This window comes from Vicugna pacos, chromosome 18 (assembly GCF_048564905.1).
Source record: "Vicugna pacos chromosome 18, VicPac4, whole genome shotgun sequence".
NCBI classification, from domain to species: Eukaryota; Metazoa; Chordata; class Mammalia; order Artiodactyla; family Camelidae; genus Vicugna; species Vicugna pacos.
The window spans coordinates 30,245,434-30,263,142 of record NC_133004.1 but is presented as its reverse complement, the minus strand read 5'-3'; the positions used below and the strand labels follow the sequence as shown (position 1 = coordinate 30,263,142).

General features: G+C 46.8%; 1 protein-coding gene across 5 annotated transcripts in view; it reads left to right on the top strand.

The window, feature by feature from the left end:
* The window catches only part of ARHGAP17 (Rho GTPase activating protein 17), a 77,849-nt gene that overhangs the window by 36,319 nt on the left and 23,821 nt on the right, over window positions 1-17,709 (top strand). For all 5 annotated transcript variants that reach the window (XR_012061173.1, XM_072942804.1, XM_072942807.1 and 2 more), the window contains exons 4-12: window positions 2,147-2,220; window positions 4,084-4,195; window positions 4,451-4,527; window positions 6,186-6,297; window positions 8,995-9,063; window positions 9,221-9,302; window positions 14,103-14,230; window positions 15,822-15,933; window positions 16,493-16,574. Coding sequence is in view for 4 of the 5 variants with exons in the window: in XM_072942804.1 (XP_072798905.1) it covers window positions 2,147-2,220; window positions 4,084-4,195; window positions 4,451-4,527; window positions 6,186-6,297; window positions 8,995-9,063; window positions 9,221-9,302; window positions 14,103-14,230; window positions 15,822-15,933; window positions 16,493-16,574 (848 nt within the window). In the remaining variant the exon portion in view is untranslated. The remainder of the gene's footprint in view (window positions 1-2,146; window positions 2,221-4,083; window positions 4,196-4,450; window positions 4,528-6,185; window positions 6,298-8,994; window positions 9,064-9,220; window positions 9,303-14,102; window positions 14,231-15,821; window positions 15,934-16,492; window positions 16,575-17,709) is intronic.

Here is a 17,709-nt window from a genome sequence, read left to right as displayed (position 1 = left end):
CTTCCTCTTACTCATGCTATATGCCATCATCGTCACACAGTTACATCTTGTTGGTCCTTTCGTCTGCTTTGAGACACAGCCCAGGTATTGCATGTATTCATTAAAACACAAATGCAGTATTTATCAAACACCTACTGTGTACAAGTGCCGGAGCTGTAGAAGAGTAAGATGTGGTGTCTGCCTTAAAAGGTGCTCACAGCCTGGTGGAGGAGGCTCCCCACCCCGAAATGGTAATTATAAAACAACATGCTAAACAGAATGTGCACAGGGTATTGGTGGGGACCAAAGGAGGAGGGGGGAGGCAGGGAGGCTTCCTGGAGGCGGTGGTGGCCGAGCTGTAAAGGAGGAAAATGAGTGGCAGGTGATGGGTATATTCCAGGCAGCAGGGGCAAAGGTGCCTCATTTCTAAGACCCAGTGCCTTAGCCTGCCTTTTCCAACCTCAAACCAAAGCCCCCAAGACAGGGCTCTGGGGATGTTTACACTCTGCACGTGGGAAGAGGAGTCACCGTGAAAACAACAGACAACAGGTGACCACGAGAGGCCGGTTGTATGCAGAAAACCACAGCAGATCTCTAGGGCTCTAAAAAACAGAGGAGGAGCTTCCCAGAGGCCCCGCCAGCAGCTCCCATGCGAGCGAAGAGGCAAGAACTGGAAGGGACCCATAGAGCTCCAGAGTTGCAAAAAGTGTATTTCTCTTAATTACCGCCCTTATCCTACATTAACTTCCCTTAGAAAGGCTGTGTAACTAAAAGGTATCACTTACCCTCTATTTTGATCCCAGCCCACTGCCCGTTTTCACGTGTCTTCCTGGGCTGGAAGTGAGAAAGCCCAGGAGACGTGAAGCCTGTTATTTATTTATTGGAGAATAACTCAAGGAGGAGGAGAGATGGGTACATATGTTTGTTGCTACTTATTGTTAAATTTCAGTGTACTATTTTGCACGGGCTGTCCCATTTACATGGTCAAAATCCATGATAAGAGAAGATGAAGTGAGGTCTCTCCCAGCCCTGTTCCCGGGCACCCCACTCCACTCTCCAGGACCACCAGTATTAGCAGCTTCTTGTACAGCTTTCAAGAGATACTCTACATGATAGAAGCAGGGACGGGTACACCTGTATCAGGTGCAGCCCTTGAAAGCAGGAAAAGCAGGAGACATGCCTGAGGTCAGGGCGGAGCAGTTCCCCCCAAGGTGGACCCTGGGTCTCTGATGTGAGTACCCTTTCTACTGGGAAGGCAAAAATTACATGGAGTCCTGTAGCAGTGAAAGCATTTTTTGTTAGCAGATTATGGTATTATAACCGACGCACTTGCTGCTTTCCAGGCCTCTGCTGCCCACATTCTGACATAAGCCATCAGCCGGTGGTGGACAGACTCTGAACCTGGGCTTGGGCCGTCAGCGCTGAGGTCTGGCTCTGCGCCCCCTCACTGGGGTGCCTGGTCACACGTGTGAGCCCCCTGGGCTTCATGTTGCTTGACTGCACAGTTAGAACGATAATCAGATGACCCTTACGGTCATTTCCAACTGAAAAACAAACCTCTGATAGGAAGTGAGTGGCTTCGTGCCTAAAAAGCCTTCTTTTGTTATTTAGCTAGGTTTTTCCAGATCTTTAACGAGAGCTGCGTCTTTATGATTACAGCCAAATGAATAGCCAGTTTCAGAAAGAGTATTCTAGCTAGAGTTTTTGAAATTGAGCACCCTATGGCATTCATTTTTCATAATGATCAGAGAGCAAGGTCTATGTCTTATGTCCCCAGTGCCTGGGACATAATATGCCCTTGGCTTATTAGTAATTATAATAATAGCAACAACCACAGTAATAATAGCTGTGAATGTTTACTGAGTCCTTACCACGTGGGAGGTACTGGACCTTGAATACCTCCTGTAGTCGCCAGGCAGCCCTGGGACCCTCGCACTGTTATCCCTAAATTCCAGGCATGAGGAAACTGACACAGAGGTTAAGTCACACGACTCGTAACCTTTAAGACCAGAACCTGAACCCAGACAGACTGTCTCTTATGTGCAGTTTGCCTGGAGGAGAAACCAGTGACTGATAATCTGAAGCAGGTAACTGAGAACAGGGTATCATTTGTAATGGGAAGAGAAAAAAAAACAAAAACCAAAACTCATTGTCTTCTTCCTTCCAGAAAAAACTCCCTCTGACAGCTCTCGCTCAGAACATGATAGAAGCATCGACTCAGCTAGAAGACTCTCTCCTGGGGTAAGAGTTGGCCGCTTTCAGAAGGAGAGCCCCGCGGGTCAGTGGAAGCGGACAGCTGGGTGGGGTGCATGGCAGCCACCCGTGTGACCACAGGGACATGAGCATGATGCCATGGCTCGTTTGCCGGGAGAACAGCTCAGGCTCCATGGGAGGCCGGTGGGATGCAGGAGAAGCTTCCTTTTAGTGGAAGCAAGGATGGATGATGCCAAAGGCTGCTAATGAAAGTAATTGATAGGGCCAATATTTATTCCCTGGATATAAAGAACTCAGTCCCTTCCCTGTTCCAGGTGTTCACTCAGATTTATAAGCCCTGACCAGTCCCTTCCCGTCCTTAAGAGTCACTTATTTTATTTAAAGAAAAAAAATTGGGGGGGTGGGTATTTAGGTACTTTTATTTTTTTTAATGGAGGTGCTGGGGATTGAACCCAGGACCTTGTTGATGCTAAGCACGTGCTCTACTAAGAGCTCTCTGTGCTCCCTCCCTGCTAAGAGTCACTTATTTTAAAGGCAATTACCATAATGTCCATGGAGGTTGTCTCAAAGTAGTATCCTTTCTGAATTATCTGGATTGTTTTTTTACGATGGGCATGTATTATATAAATACTTTAAAAATCTAATAATAAAGCTGTTTGCATTGTTGAGAGGGAAGGTTTTCCCTTCCTTGTACCTGCTTCTCCACGAGGCCAGTGTCCTTTGATCCAGTCTGCCCTCTCCTGCTGTAAGACGGGCCCTCCCTTCCCAGCCGGGTATATGGCCTTTGGACTTTTCAGCCTATTTCCCGAGGTCTGCCATGCTCTGTATCCTACAATTCTCCGTGGTTCGTTGGAGGAGACAGTGGTTTCCTCTCACTCTGCACCCTTCCTTTGTCTTCTCTGTGCTCCCATACTTGGGGGCACTGGCCTTGAGAGGAGGGGATGCGCGCCTGCATGCTGGCCCCCCTCCCTCCAGCCTGGATGTGTTTCCATGTTCATACTTCCTCCTCCTGCTGCCGACACCATCGCCACCCTGGTTGGCAGAGTGCTTGCTGTGTACCAGCACTGTTCTCAGTGCTTTTCCAGTAACAGCTCATTTAACCCTCGAACCAACCTAGGAAATAGGTGATATTAACATCCCCATCTTACAGATGAGGAAATTGACAAACAGGGAGGGTGAGTAAATTGCCCAAGACCACACGGCTGGCAAACAGCCACGCCTGCATCCACACTGGGGCAGCCTGGCACTAGAGGTCACTGTTCCTGCCTGCGGCACCGTGGCCACCTCAGGCCAGCACCACACATGTTTATTTATAATTTCAAAAGGACCGCACAGAGAACTGGAGGGGGAAGGGCAGAGACAGAGCCATTATATCCTTTGCAGGTGTACTTCTTGTGCCATCAACGGTACGCTCCCAGGAAGGAAGAGGAACCACGAGTTTCATGTGACGCAGCCCTTAAGTGTTAGCCCACTGGCTCACTTGCCCAGTGGCAAACCAGCACTTGCTTTAACTCTGGAGAAAACACCACATAGGCTGGACTCACTGGCAGACAGAAAACATACAGTATAATGAATTTTACCTATGATTTAAAAGATTTTTCAGGGTGCTTTTGAGAATACTTGATTTTCACTTGACCCAAGGACCTAATCTTTCAGTGAGTTGTCACCCCACTGTTAACCCACATCCCGCACACACAAAGTATATCTCAGATAGCCTGTTCATTTTAAAGCACAAATCTGTGGACTCACACTCTAAATTTAGAGTTGTTTTTCGATGTGTAGCACCCTAATGTGTTCCCATTGCTTGGCGAGCAGGGCTGGCTCGTGGTGGTAATCAGGTGGCGGATTTAACGGACGTATGTTTGTTGTCGGGCGTCTTGTTTTTTAAAGGAAGATGTTGGAGACGTGTGGGGATGCTGAGAATCAGCTGGCTCTGGAACTCTCTCAGCACGAAGTCTTTATTGAGAAGGAGATAGTGGACCCTCTGTATGGCATAGCAGAGGTGGGTGCTTGGCTGGGGACCCAAGACTGGTGGGGGCTGGGTGGTGAGTGGTTGTTCACTTATGTCTAAAATTTTAACACTAACCAAGGGCTTTGACTTACGCTTCTTTCTGGAAAAAAGGGAAGTTAAGTTGAGGGTACAAAATCCTTTGTCTAAGGGAAAAAAAAAATCGCAAGTAAGTATTGCACTTTCAAATGTTAAACTGAAAACCCCAAAGCCCGTCTCGTTTGGTATGTGGTTTGTTCTTCTTTCTAGGTGGAGATTCCCAACATCCAGAAACAGAGAAAGCAGCTCGCCAAGTTGGTGTTAGACTGGGATTCGGTCAGAGCCAGGTAAGGTGAAGCTGCCAAAAATGACCAGTAATACAGTACCATGTCAGGTCCCCCCAGCCCACCCCCACCATGGATGAGAGAAGGACCACTGGGTGGACAGAATGGAAGTCCTCACACATTCACACACTGGACCACAGCCTGAGACACAGCCTACTTACAGCTGCTTTCGGTCCTCCTCCTCCCAAGCGTGGCCATGGCATGACGGTAGAACACCCTGTTCCTAGTCAATCAACAGTGAAAGGAGGCAGGAAAAAAAAAAAAGAAACCTAAGGAAGTGTATTCGGGGGAGAAGGGATGGTGGCAGGCAGTTCTAAGAGTGTTGCTTTTGATTCCAACACTGGAGTGTAGGAATAAATAGATCTGTGATCCTAGCAGCTTCTAAGGGTCCCACTGAGTCAGAAAAGCCCATGTGGTTGTGATTATTCTTCACAATCGAGCAATGCTGTGCTGAAAAGGTAGGAACTAAGTAAAACCAAGTAACCATCCCAGAGGGCTGCTGTCAGACGGCCCATCTGTAGGACTGGTGGCCAGGCTCCAGCCTCAGCTCCATCCTTGAGAACATCTGTGTCAATGACTCATATGAGAGGAGGAGCCAATAGGGAGGGAGGCGCCGTGGGCCCCAGCCTTTCTCATACCTTATCACGAGGCCCAAAGTCACACAGCTAATGAAGGTAGAGCTGAGCTTCAGACTGGAGCCCATCAGACTCATGCTCTCTGCATGGCCAGTTTTGCTTCATTCGGTTTACAGAAGTCCTGCTGTGGAGGAGTGCGTTGCATGAGGAATGTGACGGAGGGCAGAGCAGAGCATTCTGGGGGCAATGCAGGTGTCTGGAAAGCTTAATAAGTTGCTAACATGGGTTTTCATGCTACATCTACATAATATCCATGTTTAAGTTTAAAGTATTAGAACCTTCTGCATGGGCAGTCATGTCCCTGTTTAAACAGAAGGTCGAAACACCTTGAAAACCAAATAGAAATTGTCTGAGATTCGTATTTCCCACGCACCGCCCTACTGTTGCCATGCTATTATTGGGGGGGGGGTCCTTTTGACTTCCTATAAAGGGAATGTAAACATTCCACATCATGTTTCAGATCTGCTATAAGTATTGTCTTTGGAATATTAATTCTTACAAGTGATTTTAATTCTTAAAGTACATTCATAGCTACGTACTAGCAACATGACTGAAGTTCTGGCTTTCTCTTGCTGAGAGTCATCACAGGTCAGGACAGTAGGAGGTGTTATAAAGGGTCTTTAAGAGCAGCAGCTGCCTCCCAGTGGCACAGGAAACATTCTAGATCAAAGCAAGACAACAGGGAGGTCATTCATGGCAAGAATCCCAAGTCTGGACACTAGAGGAAAGGGGTTTCATGGATTGATTGCCAGCAGTGGAGTCTGTGTGAGACAAGATGTGGTGTCCGTTCTGCTCAGAGCAGAAGCTACTCCCAGCACTATGGGAGTCCTGTCATGGTGGGAAGCCGATGTCGCCTTTGCCTGTTTCCATTCTCAGAGGATAAACTTGCAGGCATCCCAGGTGCTGATACCTGTCCCAGCGAGAATCGGTTTTGGGGAAGGAGTCTGTCTCCATTAGGTCCTTGACTCCATAAGGCTGAGCATGTACCGCTGATTCTCAGGTAATGGCTACGCCTGTGCTTTGCAGGTGGAACCAGGCTCACAAATCTTCAGGAACCAACTTCCAGGGGCTTCCATCAAAAATAGATACCCTAAAGGAAGAGATGGATGAAGCTGGAAATAAAGTAGAACAGTGCAAGGTAGGAGAATTCCTTAGTAAATATGTGCTACACCAATCTTTTGGCTTTTGCAAATGACAGATGAAAGGTCAAATACTGCCAATTATTTAATGTTTTACATAATTCCTATTAGAATTCCCTGAATGGTATTAAAGGTGGTTTTTATTTCCTTCTTCCTTCTCTCTTTATTTTTCCAAGACTCTACATTACTTAATAATCAGAATAAAACATTATTTTTAAAAAAATTCAAATATTTAGAATAAAGAATAGGGGAATAAAAAGAAGTAAAACTATAGAAAAACATCATACATTTACAGCAATTAAAACAGTGCACAATGGGCACAAAAATAGATTCATGGAATAGTGTAAGTTTTCTAGAATGAATGCTGTTACATTTACAAGTTGAATATATAGTAAAAGGGTCATCATATATCTGTAGAGAAGGGAAGGACTTTTTTTGAAATGTTGCTTGGACAATTGGTTTGTAATTTGAGAGAAATGTAACTTTGTATCTCATAAATTAAATTCCAGACTAGGTGGTTAAGTGAACTCACTCTCTGTGCGTCTATCTGTGAAAGCTGATGTTTATTCCAAACGTTATTTGAGGTGGTAAAGAAACAGGCCTGTGATGATTCTTAGGATCATTGCCTGAGACTTTTCTTCCTCTTAAACTATTCATCATTTTCCAAAAACGGTCTCTTTGTTCTACTAGATAGCATTAAGACTAGTATATTTCAGTGTATTCAGATCATGCTATAATCCCCTTTTCAAGATAGCAAACCTTGGACAGTTAACTGCAGTAAAATGACTTGTTTAAAATAATATAACGGGTAAGAATTCATACCAAACTCACAAAGTCATGCCATACCCTTTAAAAAGGTAATATTCACACAAATGCTTCTGATGAAAGTCTCACACTGGCTTGTTTTCATTCAGAAGAGCTGTAGCTTGGCTATATCATTTACCCAGCAGTCTTTTTCATATCTGGTCTAACCTAGATCTTGGCTATTGGCTACTTATTGGATATAAATTTGGCTAGAGATTTGGGGAGTCTGAACTGGTGCATTATGGACTAGTGTCTGTTCTCTCACCTTCCACACCGTGGCTTGTCAGAAATTCAAATGGTGAAAACTTATGAAAATATTTTCTGTCTCCTTTCTCTTTATGCTAACTTCTGGACACTTTCCTGAGCTTTAATTTCTATTTCACTGATTCTCTCTTCAGCTGTGTCTGATGTGCTGTTTAACTGATTAACATTGAGTTTTGAATTTCATCGGCCATATTTTTCATTTTAAAGTTCTAATTTTTCAAGTCTGCCTTTTTTAATAGTGATGATTCTTTTTCAGTATTGATTTTTTTAAATGTTTTTAATCATTTATATGCACTTATTTTAAGTCTCTGTTACTCTGTTTTCTGAAGTTTTCGCTGACAGTGGTGGGAGTTTCCTTTACGGTGGACTGTTGTGCAATTTTGCACTGTGAGCTCATTTTAAGAGGGACTTTATCTGTGGGACTTCTGGGGATTGGAAGTGAGTCTCCCAGAGAGTATTCCCAGTCCAGTAACCTTTCTCGGTTTGAGGGTTCCTGGATCACACATATAATAAATTCAGAATTCAAACCCTCATGAAAGCAGGTCTATATATATTTATGAACTCTCAGGGAAATGTTTTACTTTTCCAGACCCAGAGCCCAACCCCAAACAGATAAACTCCCCAGAATTTCCATGCTCTGCTGAGGGCGTAGTTTCTTAGGAATGTTATCTTTATGTGTGACATGTCTCATCTTCTCTCAGTGATGGTGTCTCACCTCACTAGGCCCAAGGCTTCATTTTCTGTCCTTTGACCCCTCATGACTGTTAGACTCAAAACCTTGGCCAGAAGATTAGCACAGACCCACCCCGGTCACCCCCAGCTTCTGCTCATGCCCGGCCTTTTCTTAATTTTTCTTTTCCTGTCTCTTTTTCTCCTTCTGTCTTTTTTGGGGGGGAAATTGGAGTGGGACTTCCTGAATTTACTTTGTTGCCTTCCCAGTTATTCTAAAAGAATGTTTGTTACTCCTAACTAGCATTTCATAAATGAGAGGACCTTCATGTTAGTTTGTACAGCTTGATGCTAATGACAGAAGGCAGTACATTTAAAATATATATATGTGTATATATGGAATTTTTATATATATGTATATGACAATGGGAAATATGCATATATCCAATTGCCCAATCTATCTCTTTCAGACAGGTTATTTAATTTTTATGTAAGTAATTCATTTACATTTAATTCAGATATCAGAAGTATAAAACAATATATAATTAGGCATTAGGAAGACAGGGGACTGTCCGTTGCTCCCAACAGGTAAGCACTGTTAGTGATTCTTGCTTTTTCTTCTAGGGGTATTTTTTTATACAGATATGGCAATAAAAGTATTTCCTTTCCTTTTTTTACCCAGATAGGAACATACCATAGCATAAGTGGTGCTCTGCACTTCTTAACAAGGCGTATTAACAGTAGACCTTGGAGCGCTCTCTGCATCCAACCACAATGAGCTTGCTTACTTTTCCTTCATCCCAGTATGTGATCGCACCAGTCACTGATGGCCATTTCATCTGCGGCCGTTTCATCCCGTTTTGCTCTAGGACTAGGTGCTTACGGAGGTTAATTCTCAGATGTCCCTTTCTTTCGCCTCTTTTTCCTTCAATGACGTATCTTCTCTCCCACTCACCCAGGATCAGCTTGCAGCAGACATGTACAACTTCATGGCCAAAGAAGGGGAGTACGGCCAGTTCTTTGTGACGGTAAGCACTTTGCCCTGACGGGATGGTAAAGCATTGTAAAGTTGAGCCATTTTAGCTTTTTTGCAAAAGATGTCATTTTTGGTTTTGCTCAGCCATTGTGTGTGTGTCCATCCAATGCTAACGTTACTTTTGTTTTTGAATGTGGGTCTGTTCTCAGTTATTAGAAGCCCAAGCAGATTACCATAGAAAAGCATTAGCAGTCTTAGAAAAGGCCCTTCCCGAATTGCGAGCCCATCAAGGTAATGTAACCTGTGTGCTGGCCTGATGCCTCCTTCTCGCCTCTGCCACTTCTGCCTCTGTTCTTCTTCACCCCGACTCCTTTGCATGCGTTTCCTTTGGATAAAGCCGCTCTGCCCAGGCAGGCACTGTTTCCCAGCATACTTCCATCTTCCCTTGCTGCATTCTCTAATTTCTCCCAAACCCAAATTAACACACTAATGGACCATTTGCAGTTCTTCTGACATCTTCAGTTGAAGAGAAGGCTGCACCCTTTGGGGAGTGCCTGTCTTTTTCTTTTTTTTTTTTTTCTCTCTCTCTCTCTCTCTTCTAAATAGGCTCGAAAAATTCTAGCCTCTGATTATCTTTTCCCAAATCAGTTATTTGTTCCAGAGGGCTTTATTTCTAGCCCTGTGTCTCCAAGAGCATACATTTGTGGGAAAATATTTCAGACTGAGCACCTGCCACCCCATCATCAGGCATATAGTCAGGATGATTGCACCGTCAGACCACGGCCACCTCTCTCAAATCTCTCCTCTGTCCTTATACTTGCTTTTGTTTGTATCAGTACTCCGTCTGCCCACCATGTTCAAGCACATTGCAGATTCTACTCTCAAGTTATGAGTGGACTGAATTTTCCCCCAGTGTTTGCTTTTAAACTGAACCTTAACCCCTTTGATTCTAATTCTCTCTGATTTGTCGTGAGAGCGTCCATCAGCAGAAATCAGTAAATGTCATGGAGGCAGGAAATTGCTCTGTCATCCTTGGCCGTGTTGCAGTAGTTTGCTAACAGTGTAGTCCCCTCATCTGGCGCTTAGGTGCACCCAGCAGAGCCACTGGTCTTGAGCCGAAAGAGGATCAGCCAGGTGCCGAGTTCAACAACTCTGTGGTCAGGAAAGAGAGTGAGCACGTGTGAGGGCGGGAGTGGCCCCCTCCAGAATGCCACTTCTCCCCTAGATTGCAGGAGATTCCCAACAGGCTGTGGCTTTGTGCCTGAAAGTTTTTAGATTTTGGAATTGGAAAATTCTATGTCTTGAGCGGCCCCTTAGCCAGCTCTTCAGCCGTCTCGAGGGCAGGAGGTCTCAGTTACTGGGCCATTCTCCCTTACGTTCCCAAGTGACCCCATTTCCAGGTTCGTGGATAATGGGGTTGAGTCACGGTGCAAAGGAATGAGGCTGCTGGAAAACGTTCAGCCTGCAGGGACCCGACCCTTGCTGGACACGTTCAGGGCACCGGGAGCCTGTGTTTCTGGGATACCTTCTGGGCGCAGGGCCCTGCAGAGGACAAAGTAGTAAACATCGCCATCCTAGCCTTTGCATGGCTTCAAGTCTGGTTTGGAAGAGTTGACTAACAAGCACAAAAAAGAGATTTTTTTTAACAGCACCCCCACCTTTTCTTTTGTTTAAACTCTTATTCTATTTTTTCCCCAAGACTGTTTTCCCTAGAGAAGTATGTCAGTCATGGGGCACAGGCAGGGGCAGGGAAGAGGCTGAGGGTGGGACAAGGAAAGCTGGCACGTGAGGGGACGGGCAGTGAAGGAAAGGAGATTCTTCTTTCCTCCTAAAGGTGCCGCCTGCACCCAAGCCTTGGCTTTCAACCCCGTCCCCCTCCGCCTGTCCTCGGTTCTGCCTCTTACCTTCGTCCTGTCTTCCCCTTCTCCTCTGTTTTCAGAAGACTCAGAGTGTCCTCACGATAGGAAAAAAAGCCTGACCCTCTGCCCCCCGGGCCCCGCACACCCCGACCGCACACTTACGGCCTTTATCCGGTACCAGCCTGTCCTCCACGGGGGCCTCATTACAGCGCTTTCTCCTTCATTTTTCTTGTAGGCTCTGTGAATGACCGATTTCTCCCGGCCGCCTCTGTTTTCTAACCACCTTCCCACCCATAACACCTTGCAGTCTGGTTTCTACTCCCAATCACTCTGCTCTTAAAAACAAACAAACAAACAAACAAAAAAACCACTGCAAGTCCCCTATGGACAGATGATTCTGAGTTGTCGGATTCTTGGATGTGACGTGGCCAGAGCCGTCCCTTCCTTGCTAATTTTTTCCCCTCATTTCACTTGATTGTTTTCCGTCATTGCTGGGGCTCTGTTTTCTCCATTTCTGTCCCCGGGAGTCAAGCCTTTTCTGCGATCCAGACCTTGCTTCTGTGTTCTCTCCCTCGCTCCCTCCCTCCCAGACATTTTCTCTCAAAATCCCTCTGTTTTGATGGCTTCACCTCTCACCTGCATCCTAATCTTCACAGCCTCCGTGTCAGTTCCCTTTGAGAACTGTCACCTTAAACTCAATGTAGCAAGCTGACTCTCCCCCACCCCCGCTGTCCTCTCCTCCCACCCTGTCTCCTGGGTCCCTCCTTTCTCCAGACAATCCAGGTTTCAAACTTGGAGCCATCTTTTCCTTCCTCTCTGATCCCCTCTCGCTGGGTTCTGTCCATTTTTCCGTCTGCTGTACCTTCCTCTCACCCCCACCATCCCACTCGATTCCATGACCTGTCGCCTTGTATATGAGCTGTGGGATAAAGTGTAAATTTTCAGACTCAGGGTCCCTGGTCTTTTCTCAGCCTACGTGTTCTTGGACTTTTTAATTCTTGTCCATCTTCTAAGACCTTCGCCAAGCTCCCCTCCTTTGAGAAGCCTTCTCTGACAACTGAAGCCAACAGTGAACACTTTCATCTCCTGAATTGCCGTAGCGTGGATGGTCTACACCAGAAGTCGCAAACAGCCATATCTCATTTAAAAAAAATTTTTTTTTTTCCCAACGAATTGCCATGATTTAAAAACCAGACTCTTTCACATAACAGTCCTAATTCCCGGCTTCTCTTGAAAATTCAGAAGATCTGGTGACGCTGGATGTGCTTTCCTACCCGGCGACATGGATCTGGCCCCGGGAGCAGCTGCTGCCTTTTCGGCAGACCACGCGCTCCCTTCCCGGATCCGGCACTTGCGGGGCCGTGCGGCCCCTGCACACGACTGAGTTTGCGACCCTCGTCTATACCATTTTCCTGCCATGATTTTGCAGACATGTCATGTCCTGTTAATTACTGTTGTGTGTTTACATGTGTGTCTTGTATTTTCTCCACAATTAGATGGCTCTCATCCTGAGGTGGGAGAGGTCTCTGTGAACTTTGGGTGCCCACTGCAGGGCCTGGTCTGTTGTTTAAGAGGTTTGCCTCCAGAGTGGTCTTGAGGTCAGCAGCTCTCACATCCACCCTCCGCCAACATCACACTAAGGTGGGGGGGTGGGACGCACTTTTCAGTGTTTACTAGAAAGTTCCAGCAGAGGTCTGGAGGGCACCTACCTCTCAGCATTGCAGGGCCGGGCATGTGGAGGTGATGGCAGGTGTCATTTGCAGAGCTCCCTCGAGTGATTCTGAAGTATCCCCCCACCCGGGGAAGGGTCAGCTGGCCCTTTTCTGCCTGTGTGGAGAATCATTGCTTTAGATAAAAGGGACAAAATATTCATGGTAAGATCTGGCCTGTGAGAGGACCCAGAGTCCCAGAGCTCTGTCTTCCTGGAAGAGCCAGGCCCTGGATGCTTTTTCTGTTAGGAATTCCACTGACCAGGGCCAGGGCCGAGGCTGGAGATGAGGGGCCTCCCGATAGCTCTGAGGGCATGATCTGTCCGCTGCCTCCTGCCCTCTCACCCCTTTCTTTACCCTTTACCCAACTTACTCCTCCTGCCAATTTCTGACTTCTCGCAAGCGCCCTTGTCTGCGGATCTGTAGGACTTCACGTCCCTTCCTGCCCCCTGTGCTGGTCCAGTGACGGCCCTGCCTGCTGTTACGTGCATGTCAGTGTCAGAGGACATGCTAGGACAGCAACTCCTACTTCAAATCCGGGATTCAGATAGCGAAGTGGCTGAAGGACACGTGTCCACCAACAGCGGTGCTGAAGACACGAGCCCTTCCTGTCGCTGGAAAGGACCAGGTGTCACCAGGGGAGCACTTCCACTGACCGGTTTCCCTCTTTGGCTCCTGTGTGCTTCTCAGCAGGTGCCAGGTCCCCACACCCACCCAGGCAGGCCGAGCCCAACCATACACTTCTTACTGCGATTCCGTACATCCATTTCCTAAATTCCTGTTTCTGTTTTACTGCTTTCCTGTGTGTCTTTCTGCTGAGCTGCCTCAAATCCTTTGTGGGACGAAGCAGAGCGTATGATGGGAAAGTCATGCACAGTATTGCTTTACTGCGTCGGTCCAGCCTTCAGCCTAAGCTGCATTGGGGCTGCATCCTCTCCTACTCAGGCTCTTTTGGACCATTTGGGGATACGGGGCTCGGAAACACTGGAGATGTTGCTTTTAGTAAGAGCTCACTTGGCCATCTCCATGGTCCTGTGTGACAATGCTTGGCTGGTGTTTAAAATTTTTAAGAAATTATTTCTTTTTCTAATTGAAGGAGTCGATTTCTTGTCCTCTAGGTAGAAAGCCAGTGCTGCTTTGCATGGCTAGGGTGAATTTTTCAGTGGAAGCAGCGCACTCAGGTGGACCGCGGTTTTAGCGCCAAGCAGCCCACCTGGCCGGGGATTAATGCGGAAGTGATGCTGGGGCAAGAGCACCATCGCAGCTCCTGCTGGGCTTCGGCGGGGGAGGGGGGGGGCATGTGGGCCTGTTCAGGGCTCTGCTCCAAAGGTCACCTCCCTAGCCTGGCACATATTTTGCGCTCTCGTTAATGATAAATAACAGATAGAACAGATGTTTCCCATTTTCCCAAAGCCTCGGCTACAGGCTGCTTAAAAAAAAAATCCCTGTTGGTAGTCTGGAGGAGAAGGAACTTGGTGATGCCGCAAGGCTGGAGTCTCTTACTGAATGGCTTGCTGCTCTAGATAAGTGGGCGGAAAAGCCCGCCTTCGGGACGCCTTTGGAAGAGCACCTGAAGCGGAGCGGGCGCGAGATAGCGCTGCCCATCGAGGCCTGCGTCATGCTGCTCCTGGAGACCGGGATGAAGGAGGAGGTGAGGGGCGGGGAGGAGGAGCGAGGGGGCGGGGCTGAGAAGGAGGGGGAGGGACATGGGAGAGGGGCGGGGAGGCGGCGGCCAGCGGGCTGGCCCTGGTGCCCTGTCTGTGCCCCGTCTCCGCCCCGAGCACCGACTAGACCACATCGTCACGTCGGGGCTGTGTAGACCCGTGGCCCTCAGACTGCGTTCACCGTGATCATGTTTTACACTGAGACCCCGTCCGTTTTCCCTATTGTAGACGCTATAAATGAAACCGAGAACAGTGGTTACCTTGCCTACCTGCAGTACACGCTGCCTTTTTTTCCTTCTGTCCCATTTGTTTCCTGTTAAACACTGGTTGTGATTTGTGAAAGTGAATTCTATGATGCGCTGGTGAACCAGAGCTGCTGGGAGCTTTCGTGTCTGATAGCAAGGATCTTACATTTGCATAGTGCTGTACAGTGGGGTGGGGGACAGGTACTTATATACTTCTTAAAATGAAATCCTTACCCAGAAAACCCCGTGAACCAAGCAGGGTGGGTCTCATTGCTCTCCCTGTGTAGATGAAGAATTCAGGTCGCAGGGAATTTGTGCTGGAGCAGAGCCAGGATCAAAACATGAGACTTTTTTTTTCTTCCTTTTAAAAACTTTTTATTGAAGTATAAGTTCTGTATAGAAAAGTGCGTGTATCATAAGTGACCAGCTTGATACATTTTCACCATCCGAACCCCACCCATGTACTCAGCACTCAGACCAAGAACCCCCCACCCCAGGAGCCTTCCTTGCATTTCCTTCCAGTCACTGCCCCAACCCCAACCCAAGTCATTGTGGCCCCAAACTCCTAATAGTCTACATTAGTGCGTCCCAGGGCCAGTTTCACCACCTTCCCCATCCCCTCCCCACCCCTCACCCCTGGACATTTGGAAACATTTTTGATTGTCACAACTTAGGGGCAGGGGGGAGGACTTTCTACTGTATATCTAAGGAGTAGACACCAGGGATGCTTCTAAACATCCTTCAGTGCACAGGACAGCCTCACAGCAAAGAATTACCTGGCCCAGAATGTCAGTACTGTTGAGACTGGGAAGCCCTGCCTAGATGAGTTTTGCTTAAAACCCAAATCTTACAGCTCCTGGTCCTGTGTCTTCCTAGGCCCACCTCTCTTGGTTGACCTTTCATCTGTTTTTCTCTAAGTAACATTTCGGGCAGTGAAAGTGACCAGTAGCCAAGTCTTAACAATTTTTCTCAAGATGTCACTTTTTAAAAAAATTCCTAAATTGAGAAAAGCTATATAGCAATGAATCCTGTGGAAATAGAAAATATTGCTTCTCAATAGATTTCTAATAGTCAGGAATATTTTAGCAATGGGACAAGGCACGAGCTAGCACTGATTAAAAACGGACTGCTCTCTGCCTGTCCCTCGGCCCAGGGAAGCAGCCAGGCCCTCCTCGATCCTGGCTCCCCTAGAAGAGCTGTGCTGGGGTTGGGGGTGGGCGGGCAGAGGGCTCTTCCAGCAGATCGTTACTGCGTTCGTGCATCCGTTCATTCGTTCGTTGGTTCAGGGTGAGGCTCACAACTTGAACTTGATGCTCATGGCTTCTGTCCTCAGGGCCTTTTCCGAATTGGGGCTGGGGCCTCCAAATTAAAGAAACTGAAAGCTGCTTTAGACTGTTCTACTTCTCACCTGGATGAGTTCTACTCAGACCCCCACGCTGTAGCAGGTGAGCCGTGAGTTGTCGCCCTGGAGGTGGTGGGTGAACCCTGTCTCAAATCATCACTTAAAGATGCAACTTTAAGTGACAGATAAAACTGCAGTGGTCTCCTTATAGGTCTAAGTGACCAAAGCGAAATGACAAATAAAACTGAAAAGCGTGTGTATGTACACTTACACTGCACATATCTTTTCCATCCCTGTTTTTTGGGTTTTGTTTTGATTTCCTGATTAAGTAAAGGTGAAAGGTAGCTTATCATCCAAATATTTGGAGGCATGCTTGTATTTTCTTCCCTTTTATGCCCCAAATCTCCATCTGCCTAGAGAAGTGATGTCTATTAAGAAGATGGCTTTGAAGCTAATTTCATTTTCTATTGATCTCTCGATACATTTTACAAGGGATGGAAATTGTTTTATGAGTATTTCATTCTCCAACCGCTCCACCAGTTCATGATTTGTTCTGTACATTGTAAACCATTAGAGTTGAGATCTTTTCAGTTTGCAAATAATGCCTTGAGATTCCTGGCCTCACCCCTTGTCATGCTCAAAGAGAGTCTTAATCATTTCAGGTGCTTTAAAGTCCTACTTACGGGAACTGCCTGAACCTTTGATGACTTTTAATCTATATGAAGAATGGACACAAGTTGCCAGGTAAGTTTTAAGAACACTAAGATTTAAAAGTTGAAGGAAAAGATGTGATACTCTGTCCCATTTGTAAATTGTCTTGTTCTTAGGGATCACAGAATAACATTAAAATAGCATATTTTGAGCTGTGTGGGAACCTCAGCTGTGCAATAATTTAATACTGACATTATGAGTAACAGTAGTGCTTACTGAGCATTTACTGTGTGCCAACTGCTGCCGTGATCTTTATGCCCATAACTAGTGATATAAAAGGCAGAAGTTATTATCCTCATTTTACAGATGAGGAAACCAGGGCTTAGGCAGGAATGGAGTCAAGGTAACAGCAAGTAATTGGTGGAGCTGCAGTTCAGACCCAGACCTGTCTGCCCCAGAGCCTGAGGCCCCACTGGTTTATCCCTTCTCTTCCGTTTCCAGCTTCGGTCTGTCTTGAAGGAGATGGTTTTAAGCAAGACAACCTTGTTGCAAAAAGTTCTAAAGACATCTCTCCAGCCAACCAGCCCGCCTCCTTGTTAACTTGTCCCTCCCGATTCTGACTGGCTTCCTCTAAGAGGTGCCTAATTCCCCACCCATAAGGAAAGAGGAGCAAATCTCACCTCCTGTCCTAACCATTCCCCATCTTCAGACACTGTCCCCCCTCCCCATCAAACGGGTCGTGATGAGAAATCAGCTGTGTGGTGTGATGAGTTATACCTCGGTGAGGTGTGAGTCCGTCCCCCATCACTTTAACCAGGCATTTGAGCTTTTCTCTGTAGCTGTGGAAGGAGCGTAGATGGTGGGGATTTTTTAAATCAGTTGTGTCCTTGGGAGCCCAGCCTGCTATAATTACCCGTCTGTAGGAGGGCTGGATAAATGGGACCCACTGATCAGCGTCAGGTTGCGGGGTTCTGGGGTCTTATTAGGAAGGCTTCTCCACTCCTCCTAAGCCTTGACTCTTCTGTCTGTTCTGAGACTCCCAAGCTCGTCCCTAAGAGGAAATAAGCTGTTAGAAAAGGTTGTCCATTATTGGTGTGTTGGTTCTATGCTGGAGAAATATAGTCCCCACCCGGTGACAAATTGGCCTCTGAAGTATAATTATGTTGAACCCCTGCCTGTAACTTTCCAGACTGGTTCAGTTGGGGAGGGTATTTTAAGTCCAAAGGTT